The sequence below is a fragment of the Lissotriton helveticus genome, chromosome 5_1, assembly GCF_964261635.1.
Source record: "Lissotriton helveticus chromosome 5_1, aLisHel1.1, whole genome shotgun sequence".
In the NCBI taxonomy this organism is placed as follows: domain Eukaryota; kingdom Metazoa; phylum Chordata; class Amphibia; order Caudata; family Salamandridae; genus Lissotriton; species Lissotriton helveticus.
Genome location: NC_136065.1, coordinates 464,758,947 through 464,773,924, shown reverse-complemented (window position 1 = coordinate 464,773,924; position 14,978 = coordinate 464,758,947). Strand labels below are relative to the sequence as shown.

At 47.0% G+C, this 14,978-nt stretch overlaps 1 protein-coding gene across 5 annotated transcripts in view; it reads left to right on the top strand.

Moving 5' to 3' along the window:
- ADK (adenosine kinase) overlaps positions 1-14,978 on the top strand; it is a 647,508-nt gene that overhangs the window by 522,148 nt on the left and 110,382 nt on the right. For all 5 annotated transcript variants that reach the window (XM_078642739.1, XM_078642738.1, XM_078642742.1 and 2 more), the window contains one exon: positions 8,244-8,414. In XM_078642739.1, coding sequence (XP_078498865.1) covers positions 8,244-8,414 — 171 coding nt within the window. The remainder of the gene's footprint in view (positions 1-8,243; positions 8,415-14,978) is intronic.

The window sequence follows — 14,978 nt, the reverse complement described above, 5'->3', positions numbered from 1 at the left end:
AGACATGTGATGTAAACGTAACAGAAGTGTCATAAACTGGGCGGAAACATGGAGGGGGCTACCTGAGCAGCTGGGACCTCTAACCTAGTGGTGCGCGAAAACGGGCAATGACGTGTTACCAGAGAGAACTGGGGGCTATGACTTCTGTGCTAGAAGAGGAGACTAAAGTCTGGAGTGTCAGAGCGACATGTACCCAAGGCATATCTGGTATCTGGTGTTTAGAGTACATGTTGATAGAATCCAAAAGTTATCAGGGCAAAGGCTAATAGACTCTAAGACTGGTGCATGCATAATTCTACATGTATTGCGTGTGCGAGGAATATTCTATGAATATTAATACAGTATTTCTCTTACATGGAGACAGTAAGGCTAGACCATGACGGAAACTATTGATGCGATTCAGTAGCTTAGGAATGCAGAGAAGGAGGGCCGGACTGATAACTAGAATCATAACATACTCTTGGCAGACTGGGAGGCAGAGCCAGGCCGGGCCGGGCACTGCGAGGCATGAAAGTAAGCTAGGGGTCAGGGATGCAGGTGGGGGCTGTATCGCTCCTCGGAGAGGGTTCAGGAGACAGGAGCTGAATCTGAGTCTGGGCCCTTTTGAGGCCTAGAAACGGGGACAATTTAATGAATTAACGTGCACACTGTAAAATGTGGCAACGTAGGTTTACATAGGCTTAATATTCGTTGCTTTCACAAGGACTGGAAACTGGCATACTAGAGATGGACACAACTTGTAATTGCGTCTTTAATCGATCAGAGGGGAATACATGCATATCGATGATGCACATATAGCATAATATGGGGAACACGTAGGCACATACAACATGGCAAAATTTACTTTTCCACAAGAAGAGATCAGAAAAAAACGTTTTTCTCACACTAGCGAGTTGCTGCGAGTGCCCCATGAGATTCCGGCAGGGGTGCTGGCTCTTAAGAGAAAGAAAAATGGCGTGGTAGCCCTTGGTAAAAGCTGAAAAGGAATGGTCTTACCCTGTCAGTAGCGATGGGGTAGTGCCTCAAGGTAGACTTACTACATTGTCGCTCAGGACCCTTGTAAAAACCTATGCTGCTGCGTCGGATCTCCGTGGATATTGGGTCCGAGTTTGCGAGGCTGTTAAGAACCTCTCGCGGTCACTCAGGTGTTTCCAATCAGCAGATTATGCGAGAAGCGTCTGTTGATAAAAGGACATAGACAACAGACCTAGCGTGTGTAGGGGGCTTGTACTGATGACGTGGGGCTGGTAATGCTGGTCGTCATGGTGACTAAATTTAGAAGGCCCTGCGATGCCCATATTGATCTCGGGAATAATTGTAAGACCCAAAAGGGAATAAAAACAGAGCATGGGGGACAGATGTGTGCGTTCTAAATGGGAAACCAGTACTAGCATGCCCATGCATATGCTTTACCGATATTACTACCACACACGGTAGCGCATATACCGGTAACCATCATTATGTTTCACCTCGCCGTTAATTCCCATTACCCTCACGGAGACCACGGCTATTACTCATTGACGTGATCATGCTAATATCCAATCTGTATGTTGGTTTGTCCTGTATGTGTTTAGGAATGCCTTGAGAGGGGAACCCCCCTCACACATAGTGCAATTTAGCGAGTGCAACACATTTTCTGGTCTAACATGAAAGCTAGTATAGATCTCACATTTCACATATCACTAAGGTCCTTAGGAAAGCCAGTTCATACCAAAAGGCCTGGCTGAAACATATAGACCACCCACTGGATGCAGGAGTACCCTAATACTACTCCACCTACATCCACCGCCTTGTTTTTACTATTGCGAGAGGCCCAAACATTAAAGATAACCCCTTTGGGTAATGGGACCAATGGACAGTTTATAAACTATCACTCTCACGATACCATCACTGCACACTCAGTAATATACCTGCTCAGCTGCAATACAGGAGTTGTAGCACACCTGGGACACATTTGGTGTCACGGGTGGGCCCGATGATGAAGCATGCCACCAACTAGGTTGGTGGGTGAGGACTTTAAAAAGATATAAGATTTTTCTTTTCCTTTCATCATCAACCATACAGTTTTGAGCCTTCTATCACGTCCAGTTAGACTAGTTCTCTTTGATTAGACATATTACCTCAGGGGATAAGGACTAGTTCTCTAATCCTCCCTCTCTTTTTGATATTGAATACTAGTTTATTATATGACATCTATAACTCAGGACTTAAGCGGCATTTGTACAAATTCTCATCCTTCACTCTAGGGTTGCAATAGTTCTTGATGAATGCGAGTGTTTTCAGTATACATGAGTGGTGGTAGTGCAAAGGATTGAATCAAATATGCCAAGCGAACCCAGTTTAACAGCAGTTGGCGGTATCCAAAGCCGCAGAAAGATCTCATAAAATTAATGTGGCGAGTGCATCCTGGTCAACGCTTTGCACAGGTCATTAGATTCAACTGTTATTACACTTTGAGTGTTGCGTGATGTGCGAAATCCAGCCTATAGAGAATGGAGCAAGCTTACTGACTTAACAAATTGGGATAATTGATTTTTTTTTTAAACTGCACGCTCCAACAATTTTGCCAGATACGGTAGCAAAGAGATTCGCCTATAGTTGTCAATGCTTTTACGGTCCTGCATTGGGTTTTTTAAGTTCTAGAACAATGCATACTTTCTTCAGTTCACCCTGTACTCAGCCAGAATAGGGAAGTATTAATAATATACTGTACAGAAGAATAGAATTTATGGGGTAGATCTTTATGCCACCTGGCTGGCAAAATATGGACACCGGAGCTGCATGGCCTCCTATTAATTTATATGTTATGTTATGTTATGTTAAAATGGGACTTTTATAGCGCAACGGCTACTCCAAAGGAGTGTCCCGGCGCTTTGAGCTCCAGACCAAGGAAAAGAGCTGAAAAACATAACACTAAAAGAGCAAGGGCCTATAAGAGGGGACAGATTATCCAGCGAACAGCCAGGTTTTTAAGTCTTTCCTGAAGGCAAGCAGGTTTGCGGTGTTTCGCAAGGACACCGGTAAAGAATTCCATAGCTGAGGAGCAAGGAATCTGAAGGACCGGCCGCCTAGCCGGGCCCTTTTGACGCGTGGCACCCGAGCTAGAGCCAAAGCTTCTGACCTGAGGGATCGTACAGGTCGATAGAAGTCCAGCCTCCTCTGAAGATATTTGGCACCATTGCCGTGCAAGGCCTTATGAGCGAGAGTCATGGCCTTGAACAGTATCCTCTTCCGCACCGGAAGCCAGTGAAGGGATACAAGGAGATTGGAGGCACTGGTGCGGCGGTGAAAGCCGAAAATTGCACGCGCAGCAGCGTTCTGGGTGACCTGCAAGCGCTGGAGGAGGTATTCAGGCAGGCCCAGATAAAGGACATTTGCATAGTCCAATCTGGACCCTATGAGTGCCTGAACAGTGATCCTCCGATGTTCCTCCGAGAGAAGGGGAAAGAACTTGCGTAGCATTTTGAGGATCCCAAAGCATGTTCCCGTAAGAGTGGAAACCTGGGATTTGAGCGAGAGCTCGTTGTCAATTTTAACTCCCAGGTTCTTTGCCCACTTAGAGGAGTGAGCGGGAGGGAACATGTCAGTAGGCCACCATCCCTGCCAATCTGGTTCCGATGGGCATCCGAAGAATAGTATTTCGGATTTGTCCGAGTTGCACTTGAGGCTGTTGTGTGAAAACCAGCTAAAAACAGCCCCAAGGCACTCACGGATCCCTTCTCCATCGAACTCTTCGCTCTTACGACAGGTGAAAAGGAGCTGGGTGTCGTCAGCATAAGAGACGATCCGGGCCCCATAGGACTCCGCCAGTGTCGCCAGAGGGGTCATAAGGATGTTAAATAGAGTGGGGCTCAATACAGAGCCCTGAGGCACTCCGACTCCCAATGGCGGCATCTCGGCGGACCCGGGAGGGACCCAGACCGTCTGCCGGCGGTTGGCCAGAAAGGAACTAAACCAGTTGAGCACTGTCCCCCCTAGTCCGATGTCATGAAGTCTAGTGAGGAGATCCTCATGGGGGACGGTGTCAAACGCCGCCGACAAGTCTAACATAACTAACATCACCCTGCCTCCCGTGTCCAGCGCCTCCTTAACGATCTCCGATACTTCCAGGAGCGCCGTCTCGGTGCTTAAGTTGGAGCGGAAGCCCGATTGGGATTCATGAAGTAATTCATTAGACTCCAGGAAGTTGGAAAGCACGCTGTGCACGTGTTTCTCCAGGATCTTAGTCAGTGCTGGAAGGAGCGAGATTGGCCTGTAATTGGAAGGCGCCTCTGGGTCAAGATTGGGCTTCTTGATCAGGGGGATGACCATAGCTTGCTTCCAAGCCTGGGGCAGGCAACCCTGACTCAGGGAAAGATTAAGGATAGGATTAGCTATGGGGTTGATAACGTCTGCCATTTTCGCTAGGAATTTTGCTGTGTACGGATCTAACGGTGAGCCCGATTTAAGGTTCCTCATCAAGGCTAAGGATGTGGCAACCGGAAGGGGAGGAAAGTCTAACAAGGCTGGGCCTGGGGGAGATAAGGAGGCTGTCTCAGTCGGCACCGCAGACAGATCGTCTGGAGTTCTCGACGGGAAAGAGTCCTGAATTTGCCTGATTTTGGTGGTAAAGAAGTTGGCAATAGTGTTAGCCCAGGTCTCCACCGGAGCACCCTGAGTAGAGATTGACTGGGGGCTGGTAAATTCACGCACAATTGAGAAAATCTCCTTACAGGAATTAGCTGCGTCTTCAATCCTTTTGGCGAAATAACATTTCTTGCCCTGAAGAACTAGATCATGGTATGACTTCATCATGATTCTATAGCGTTGTTTAGCCTCCGGCTCATACTGGGCTCTCCAAGCCCGCTCAGCAACTTTGCATTGCCTACGGGCGTGGGCTAATTCCTCCGTAAACCAGGGGGCAGAGATCCGTAGGGCAGCGGACCTGGGTGGCTGTAAGGGAGCGAGCTCATTAAGTCTGGCAAGAAGCCAGGATTGCAGGCTCTCCAGATCTTTCTCCAGGTCGCCCGTACAGGACACAGGGTGATCTGCCAGAGCATGCGTAAGCATATCTGGGGTCACCCGGTGAAGTGCCCTATAACTGCTGCCCTGCTGCCTCATGGCACTGGTCGGAGAAGCCGCGGTAGATGGTATTTCAAAATGGGCAAGATAATGATCGGACCAGACGACTGGCAGAAGTGTTACGGCCATGATAGGTGTGGTGGAAAAGACCTGATCAAGTGTATGACCTTTGTCGTGGGTCGGACCAGAAAGATAGGGGGAGAGACCTAGGGTAGAAGCGATATCCAGCAATTTTATGGCATCCTGGTCGTTATGGTCGTCCATATGGAAATTAAAGTCTCCCGCCAGTAGGCACCGCTCCGATCTAAGGACAAGGACCGACATGGCCTGCTGGAGATCATCAAGAAAGGGTCCCACTGGGCCCGGAGGTCTGTAAACAATCATACCCTTCAGCGATTGTTGCGGCGATAGGGAGATGGTAAAAGCTAGGGAGTCAGCCCCTGCAATATTGTGAGTATGCGTGACCATACACGAAAGAGATTTTTTCACAACCAAGGCAACTCCTCCTCCCCTGCCTTTGTCTCTGTCCTGACGATGGATGGTATAGTCAGTGGGAATGGCTGCCACAATGTCCGGGTGGGAGGAATCATTGAGCCATGTCTCAGTGAGCATCAAACAGGTGGGACTGGTCGTCGAAAGGAGATCAAAAATCTCTTGAGTGTGTCGGTGTAACGACCTCGTATTAAGGAGTAAACAAAGGTGTTTAATGCTACCCTCCTTTACAGGGATAGGGGAAGGGAGGGAGCGAACAGGGTGCCAATAACATACAGGGCACTTATGTTTACCCCTATATCGACCAGGAAAAACTGAGTGACACGACGTATTCCTGTTGCGCAAAGAGTAGAGCTCCTGAGCGGAGTAGGAAAGCATAGTGGCCAGAGGTACCTGCCACGCCAAACGCCTCCGGGACGCTGACGGGCGCAGACGGGCAGGACTCTGGCACGACTCCGGCGCGACCGCTGATCGCGTCCGCTGCGCGGAGAAAGAGGATAGCTTTTTATAGCGCTGCTAGAGCGCGAGGGTGAATAATCCTACCCCCAAGATGGCGGCCAAAGTGAGATCCCAGCCCTCGGCGTCAACACTCAGCCGAGGGCGGTCTCAGAGTCCCAGGCAAAGGAGGGGAGAAGGCGAAGCGCTTACAAGCGCTGGGAAGTCTAAATGGCAAGCAGCGCTGTGCTCCAACACGCATATAACACAAGCATATAATTTTTAAACCTGAATAATTGATCAAATAATTTAAGCGGGGATTATAAAGTACCTGTGACGTATGGAGGATATTGTATGTGATAGTTGGATATTTCAAAGTCGTCCTCCCTTTTGTTATACCCGTTGCATATCAACTCACTATGAACTTGTCCACCTGTTTATCAGGACTGGTCTTCAGGTTATAGTTATCTGTGATACGGTATGCAGAGTGGTTGCTATTTTGTAGGAGTTTGATTATGGACCATGCCTAGGCTACTATTTAGGCCCAAAAAACATACACGGAAAATTGATATCTGCCACCATTGCGGTTTTCTTTTATTGTTTTATTCTAGGGAGTATATTCCTGACATGTTATGGTGTTTTAGAACTGTATGTTTGTTAGTTTTCCCCTCAATGTACCCATTTATAGTGAACAGATTTTATACGAGTCAAGGACAGAAGACGCTTGGCCATAGGGAAATGGGGAAATGCAGATATCTCTCAAAGTTGATGGATTGCAGGCAAAGTCCCATCACGAGTGAGATAGAAAATTACATGTGGCTAAGTATGTCTGAGCCCCTTCAGAGGTACCAGCCTTTAATGGCGTGTATTTAACTTTTTACTAGACTGCTTCCCTGCTGATTCAGCAACTTCCTTCCAGGGTAAAGAAAGGCAAACTAAAGTTAAGCAGTGTCAGAACAGAATCTCATTGTATACACTGCCAAATACGAAAAACAAGTGTATTAGTTTATTTTATTTTAGATAAAAATGATCAAACGGAAATACCTGTGTTCAAAAGTACAATAATATATTCATCCAGGTTTATAAAAGATGGTATGTACTTTTTGATTGGCAGATTAAAGGCTGTTGGTGAATACCAGGGGCTGTACCGGCGAGCTGCTGTACAGACCCGGCACTAGAAACCCACTCTCTTCAGCTTGATGTGACATTTCCTCCTGCATCTATATTCCCCCCTGCACACTAGCTGACTCATGTTGCACCCTCAATCTCTCCCCTCCTGCAGCCTCCACTGGTGTACCTAGGTAATCCACTCTGGCGACCTGCTTGAACTCTGTGCCTGTACCTTGTCTGCACCTTGATTTTGTCTTTGTGGGCCCTGCTTTATTTTGCAGTGTTTTATCTAGTTGTGTATTGTTTTTTGAATTTTACTTTAGTGGTCTATTTCAGTACGACTGAATAAAGTTAATTTGACTTGACTATCTGACTGATTCTACTCCGTATTGTGGTGCGCTTCTCCCAACCAATTCCCCCCCACCTTTCATTGCCAACACTAGTCATGTAAAATTGAAAACTGCCATAGGCTCCTGGCTGGTGTAAGCCAGTATGGGTTCTTCCCTTGCAAGGTAATCTGCTTTGCCATCCCTTCCCTGACAGACATGCATCGCTTCCACAGACACCCCCTGTTTGCGAGCAGTAGCAGGTCATTTTTTGGAACTTATTATTTATCAGGATGCCAAATTGCTTACCATAGTATTCAAATCTACCCATAGCCGCCCACATACTCTGTTGAAAAGCTGTCTCACTTCACCCTTTAAGAAAAAAACATAAGCTAACAAAATACGTATTTACCTACAGAAAAACCACCACCTCCTGCTTCCAGATGCTAATCCTCAGCCCCCCCCCCTCAATTCTGCAATGGAAGGCCCTCCTCAGCAACACAAGGCCCATTACCTCAGTCTCATCTTTCAGCGCTCCCCTAAAATCCTAGCTCGTTTGAAGACCTCTTTCTGGAAGTATATTATGATGCCTGGCTCCCTTCTATCTTGAGCATGTTTTAGCCATGTTGTCTCAGAGAATGGCAAGATTTATAATATTTATCAAGTGTATGTAATCTTCGTGCGTCTTAGCCTCAATTTAGCAAATGCTAACCTTCAAAATTATCTTCATTGCAGCACATTTTTTCAAGCTTTATAAATTGTGTTTAGTAGTTCATTGGTCACCAATAAAAAAACATTTCCTTCCACTCTCTTCTACAGGGTTTCTTCCTCACTGTATCCCCTCCTTCCATCCTAAAAGTTGCCTCCCAAGCCTCTGAGAAGAACAAGCTTTTTGGGTTGAATTTGTCGGCGCCCTTTATCAGCCAGTTTTTCAAGGAGCCTTTGATGCAAGTCATGCCATACGTCGACATCCTGTTCGGAAATGAGACGGTGAGTTGAGTTTGGGGATGAGCACTTGGGAGGAGACAACCCCACCATGCCCTCTGTTAAACACCTCACTCCCTCTAAATGAACTCCATGTAGAGGCAGCGGCAAGGTGCTCCTAGGGTACAATGTACTAGGACAATCCCAGAGTGAGGAATGCCAGTTCTTCGCCGACCTCTAATGCACAAGCCTTCAGATGTGTGCTGAGGGTCACCTGGCATTCTGAACATTTCTTTTCTAATAACGTCGGTGTGTCCTGCGTAGTCAGCATGCATCTCCATTGCTTCCAGATTACATTTTATTGCTTTAATGTAGTTTTGAGGAACTTAGACTTGCGCCTCTGCCTTGAATTTTTTCCCCCTGTGCTTTCCCAAACGTAATTGCAAGGTATGCTGAACAATATTAGCACAAGCTTGTATGCATTCACTCTGTTCCACATAATTAAGATGTTTGGTTTTTCCTCCCCCCTGGTTTTATCAGGTGTGGAAGAACCAAGCACGATTTCACATAAGGATTTGGCTGCAGCAGCACATTCCACAGTGATTCCCCTTGCTAAAAAGAAGTGCATCCTCTAGTCTACTACTCACTTATCGTAGCCCCCTTTTTGCTAAGAGCTAAATGTAAAAGTAAGCCGTCAGACCGTGTGTGCTTTCACTATCCGAAAAATCAGTCCCATACGGCATGTCTCCATTTCATGTGGTTCTTACTCATAATTGCACGGTACAGAGGGTGTTTTAATGGATAGTAATGGCAAAATAGCAGGCACTTTACCCGTGGCCGAGTACCACGTAACGGTCAATCGAGGACATTGTAGTGCTTTTGTAAATATCCACTCCTTGTTGTCTTACGTGGTGAGAGATTGTTTAATGTTTTGTGCCTCCACCATTTCTGCAAGCTGCTTTTTTGAGTACAGACTTGATGTTCTATGAAAGAAGTTTACTTCTTGTGGAGATGAGTCGCAGATTTTGTGAGGCAAGAGAATATGCTGAGGTCTCAAGTAACAGCGTTTATAAAAACTGTGTTATTGAACTAATCATTGGTACGAACTACTAACCTCACCCCTACTCCTCTTTGGGGTTGTAATGTTTTCCTTACTTTTGTGATAAGCTATTGCCCATGGCTGGGGATTGAGTTTATGACATTTTGAAGTGTATCTCCCAAGGAAAAAAACATTTACTCCAGTATTGGAACTTTCATAGATTCCCATGCTTGAATCATTCCCCGTTGTCGATATGGGAGTCCCCGGTGTATATATATAAAAAAGTAGAAGACAAATCAGAAACCAAGACTAGGCCTATTATAGTTTGTAACATATCCACCTCTTTTTGAAAGAGACCATATAAAATCAACAACCAATCAGATTAGCCTCACCCTGTAGAACCTTCCTGAGAGAACCTCAGACCCTCAGATTTTCTACCGCACGTTGTGCTAGGGAGTCTCCACTGAGCTCTGCTCAGTTTTTCCTTGCTACATCTATTCCTAGGGTTTTTTCAAGAGCGTTTCTTCAACTTTATTCTTCAGCTTTGTTCAACATGTCTGAGAAGGAGAAAAAATGCCTTTTAGAGCTTGTGCCACCTGCTCTAAAAAGAGGCTTTATGTGGATGATCCTCACAAGGACTGCATTGGTTGCCTGTATACAGATCAGAAGGCCAAAGATTGCAAGGTATGCCGTACTTTTTCCACCAAAACCTTGGGGGACCGTGAGTGACGTCTCCTGACCTGACTCCAAAAGTTAAAATCCAGGAGGGAGCCTATCTCCAGTGACGACAGTGATGGGGCCTCATCAGCAGTGTCTTCTAGGAGATCTCTAAAAAGGGTGAGATCTGACCCTTCTTCTGAAGACCGTCCTGGGAAAGCCTCTAAAAAGACCTCTCATGTCTCTGACAGGCAAAGTCCAAACAAATCTCCTCACAAGGTGTGTAGGAGAGGGAAGGACTTTCTACAGGAGAGACTGCAGTGAGGACGTCGAGCTCTGTTCCTCAATCTTCTCCTCCTGCCAGAAAAAAGGACTTCAAAAAGCCCTCTTCTGTTCCCTCTGAGGAAAAACATTGTAAGAAAATTCTGCCGTCGACGACGCAGTCTATGAAGAAACCATCATCGCCTTCGTCGACGCGCAGCGAAAAGGTAAAATCTCTTAAGTCTTCTGTGACTCAGACTGGATCGTCTGAGTCTCCTTGCCTTCACCGACGGTGCACTTTAATCGTCGACGGCGGTGATGTCTGATGCGGGGTCATCAGTGATGGCGAATATTTCTTCGACGGTGTCGTCGACAAGGATGACTGTGACTACGACGACTGCTTCAACGCCAACGGTGATGACGACGCTATCTGCGACGATGACAACATCTACATCGTCAATGACCGATACAATTTCTGCTGTAATCATCAGGAAACGTCACATTACTCCTGAGATCACTTCCCCCAACAATGTGACACCTCTGATACCTACTCACCTCCTAGAGGAGGAGGAGGAGGAGGAGGAAGAAGGTCCATATGGCTATGCACAAAGCCTTTCTGAACTGCATGTGAAGTGCCAAGACTTGGATTCTAAAAATGGGTATGAGGATGAACAGGAGTATGATCCTCCCTAGGATTATCACGGAGGTTATGAGGAGGACATGGTCTGTATGCCATCCTCCTTGATTTCCGATTTACAGTTCATGTTGTCGGACTATAGAAAGATTTCCAACGTCCTCCGGCGCAGGAACACATTTCAGTTCCCGCTCTTCCGCCTTAGGGGCCTTCCACTCCTCGACTGCCACCACCTCCACTGAAATTGATAGTGGATCCACCACTTACAGTTCCTCTTGTCAAGGATGATACCTCGGATGATGACCAGGGACACCCAGATCTCCCAGATCCGGACTGGGATGATTATATTATCCATACTCCTGCTTCCCTTCTACGGTGCCAGTGGATTCTCCACCTGGGGACATAGTTGGTTTTCATAATTTGTGAGAGAGGGCAGCTAAAAGATTCGATTTGCCTATGCCATTGGTGCAGTCTGAATGTTTCTTTTACGACTTTAAAGAGCCTTTTAAAAGGTTGGTGAGGACAATCCCTATTGTTGGTCATGTTTGGTAAGTGGGACCCAAGGTTATGAAAGCCCCAGCTACAGTGGTCCCAGTGCTTCCTCGGTTCGAGGAAAAAAAACAAGACCCCGGAGGACAGCCCGGCTTGCCTAGTGAGCCAACCGAAGCCGGACTCTGTTATTTCCCAGGCAGCGCAGAGGAAATCTAAAAATCCAGCGGCTCCTCTAACAACGCCTCCAGATAAAGAAGGCAGACTTTTAGACAATGCTGGCAAAAGGTTTTCATCAATGTCCATCCTGCTCGTCAAAGCGGCTAATCCTTTAGCCGTCCTAGGGCGCTACAACCACCAGATGTGGTGTGACCTCTCTCCCTATGTAGACCAACTGCCTGAGGCCAGTAGGGCAGAAGCAAAAAAAAATTTCTCCAGGAAGGAGAGAGGGCTTCATTGGAGGTAATTGACTGCGCAATGGACATTGCAACAACTGCGTTCCTTTCCCTGGCTGGAGCAGCAGTCCTTAGACGCCAAGGGTGGCTTTGTGCTACCTCGTTCAGACCAGAGCTACAAAACAAGATTTCAGCTCTTCTCTTTGATGGAGAAGCGCTCTTCAGTAAACATAGACGATGCGCTCCAAGACATTAAAAAAGACACTGACACTGCACGTTCATTAGGGACACTGCAATACCGCAAGGTCCCCTTTCAGGGTGCAAGAGGGAGAGGTCTTCCCTCATACAGAGGAGGGTTCCAGCATTACCGGTACACCTCTTATACGCCTGCCTTGCAGTCTTATCGTCCGCAGTATAACCAGCGGCAAGGTCAGTCCTCATCTGATTCAAGATCTACGAACCGAGGAAGAGCAAGATGCCAGGGGGAAGGAGTCCTTAGGCGCCAATAGCAGCTGCCTGGCTCTGTCTACTGTTCCTCCCCCTCATGTAACACCTTTTGGGGGGGGAGAGGGGGAGGATATCGCAATACTTCCAAGATTGGCAACGAATAACATAGCATCATTGGATTCTCAATATCATCCAATTCAGTCGCATATTGGAGTTTGTCTATCCTCCTCCAACCAAGCCCCCTCGCGCCACAGCAGCAAAACATCTTTGTCTCCTGCGTTTAGAGGTCCAACAGATGCTGCAGAAAGAGGCGATAGATCCGGTCCCCATCTCACAGAGGGGAGAGGGGTTCTACTCCCGGTTCTTTCTAGTGGAAAAGTGGCACCATATTCCAGATCTGAGGAGCGCAGCACCTATCTCATCAAACAGTTGTTTCGAATGGTCTCCTTACAAGACATTCTTCGTCTTTTAAATTCAGGAGATTTCAGGGCCATTCTAGATCTAGAGGATGCATATTTTCATGTTCCCATTCATCCATCCCACAGGAAGTTCCTTCGCTTCACAGTAACCAAGAGCCACTTTCAATTCAGGGTTCTCCCCTTAGGCCTCAGATTGGCACCAAGAGTCTGTACGAAAATACTAGCTCCCGTGGCAGCTTTTCTAAGGAAACGACAGCACCAGGTTTTCCCTTACCTGGATGATTGGTTGCTAAAGGCTCCTACCAAAACTGCAGCCGCTTGTTCAAAGCTGTGCAGGAGTCTGGATCTTACCCTCCATGCAGAAAAATCAAATTTGTGCCCTTCAAAGAGCGCCAAATTCATGGGAGCCATATTGGACACATCTCAGTACAAGGTTTTCCTACAGTGGAAAGAACAGCAAATCTAAGGTCAATGGCCCACCTACTTCAAAAAAGGTCACTTTCAGTTTGCCTCTGCAAGTCCCTTCTGGGATCCATTTCGTCCTGCAATCCTCTAATTCTTCACTACAGGTTACGAATGCACCCTCTACAAGACCAGCTGGACTTGCAGTGGCGCCAGGTAGAAGGATCTTTCGAAGACATGATCACAATAACTGCGCCAATGAAGGAAGCCGCCTCATGGTGGACTAATGAGGAGAACATTTCCCAGCTCCTCAAATGATCACAACCGATGCATCGCTGAAAGGCTGGGTAGCAGTCTTGCAGGACCTCCAGATAAGTGGTCGGTGGCTGCACCACCATCGTCTGTTACACATCAATCTACTGGAATTCAGAGCAATTCGCCTAGCCTTACAGGCTTTTCTCCCAAGGATACAGAATTCGTCGGTTTTAATAAGGACAGACAATACTACTGCCATGCATTATGTCAACAAGCAGGGCGGCACTAGATATCGCCTGCTATCAGCGGAAGCTCAGGCCGTATGGGAATGGCCTATCTTGCATGGAGTCTCACTAAAGGCGGAGTATCTCCTAGGGACGCTCAATGAGACAGCAGACACACTGAGCAGACTGAAGTCAGTCCGCCACGAATGGGAGCAGGATCAGCAGACTCTAGAGGGGATTTTTCGCCATAGACCAGCCATAGATCTTTGCTACACTGGCGTACAAGAAATGCCGGTTCTATGCAAGCTGGCATCACCATCAGGGATCTTTGGTGAATGCGTTTTCGATGGCATGGTCGTACTCCTTTGTTTACACTCCCCCCCCCCCCCCCCAATATTCCTCTGATCCCCAGACTTCTCAAGAAGCTAAAAACTGAGCCATGCAAAATGATTCTAATAACACTGTCTTGACCTCGACATTACTGGTTCACGGAGCTTCTTCTCCTATCCCTGGAGCATCTGGTGCCTTTGGTACTGATCCCATATCTGCTGGCAATGTCCCGGGCCAAGTATTTCAATTTCTTGATGTAAGACTCTATGGAATGTAGAGACATTCTCTCTCTAGCTTGTGCTCAAAGTACAAACAAAACCTACCGGTTGAAGTGGAAGAGGTTTTGCCACTGGTGCCGTGACTCAGGGGTTCATCCTTTCTCTTCCTCTGCTCATGAAATCCTTACTTACATTCTTTCCTTGGTGAAAGCGCGCCTGGCTCATTCATCTATTAAAGTTCATCTCACAGCCATATCTCGCTTGAGAAGAACATCCTCAGACCCGTCGCTCTGGTCGGCAAGGATTATTAAGCAGTTTATGAAAGGCCTTTATCAAGCCTTCCCTCCAGTGAAGCCTCCTCCACCACTGTGGCATCTTAATCTGGTCTTGTCTCAGCTCACAAAGCATCCCTTCGAGCCTATACATAAAGCAGACTTGAAATGTCTCTCTTGGAAGGTGGCTCTTCTTCTAGCCTTGACTTTAGCTAAGAGGATCAGCGAGTTACAGGCACTCTCCATTCAGCAGCCCTTCCTGTAATTTAAGAATGAAACCGTTATACTCCGTACCAACCCCAAGTTATTCCCAAAGGTACATTCGGACGTTCATTTAAATGAACCAGTGATACTTAAGTATTTTTTCCCTCAGTCTAGGACTCTGGCTGAGAGGTCCCTTCACTCATTGGACATTCAACGTTGCCTGAAGTTCTATCTTCAGAGAACTAAGAATTTTAGAAAGTCACCCCAACTCTTTGTGGCATACAGCACCCCTTGTAAGGGTTTTCCCCTTTCCAAACAGGGTATTGCAAGTGCGATTTCAAGCTCGATCAAATAACATCAAGCAGCAGGGAAGCCCCTTGAGGG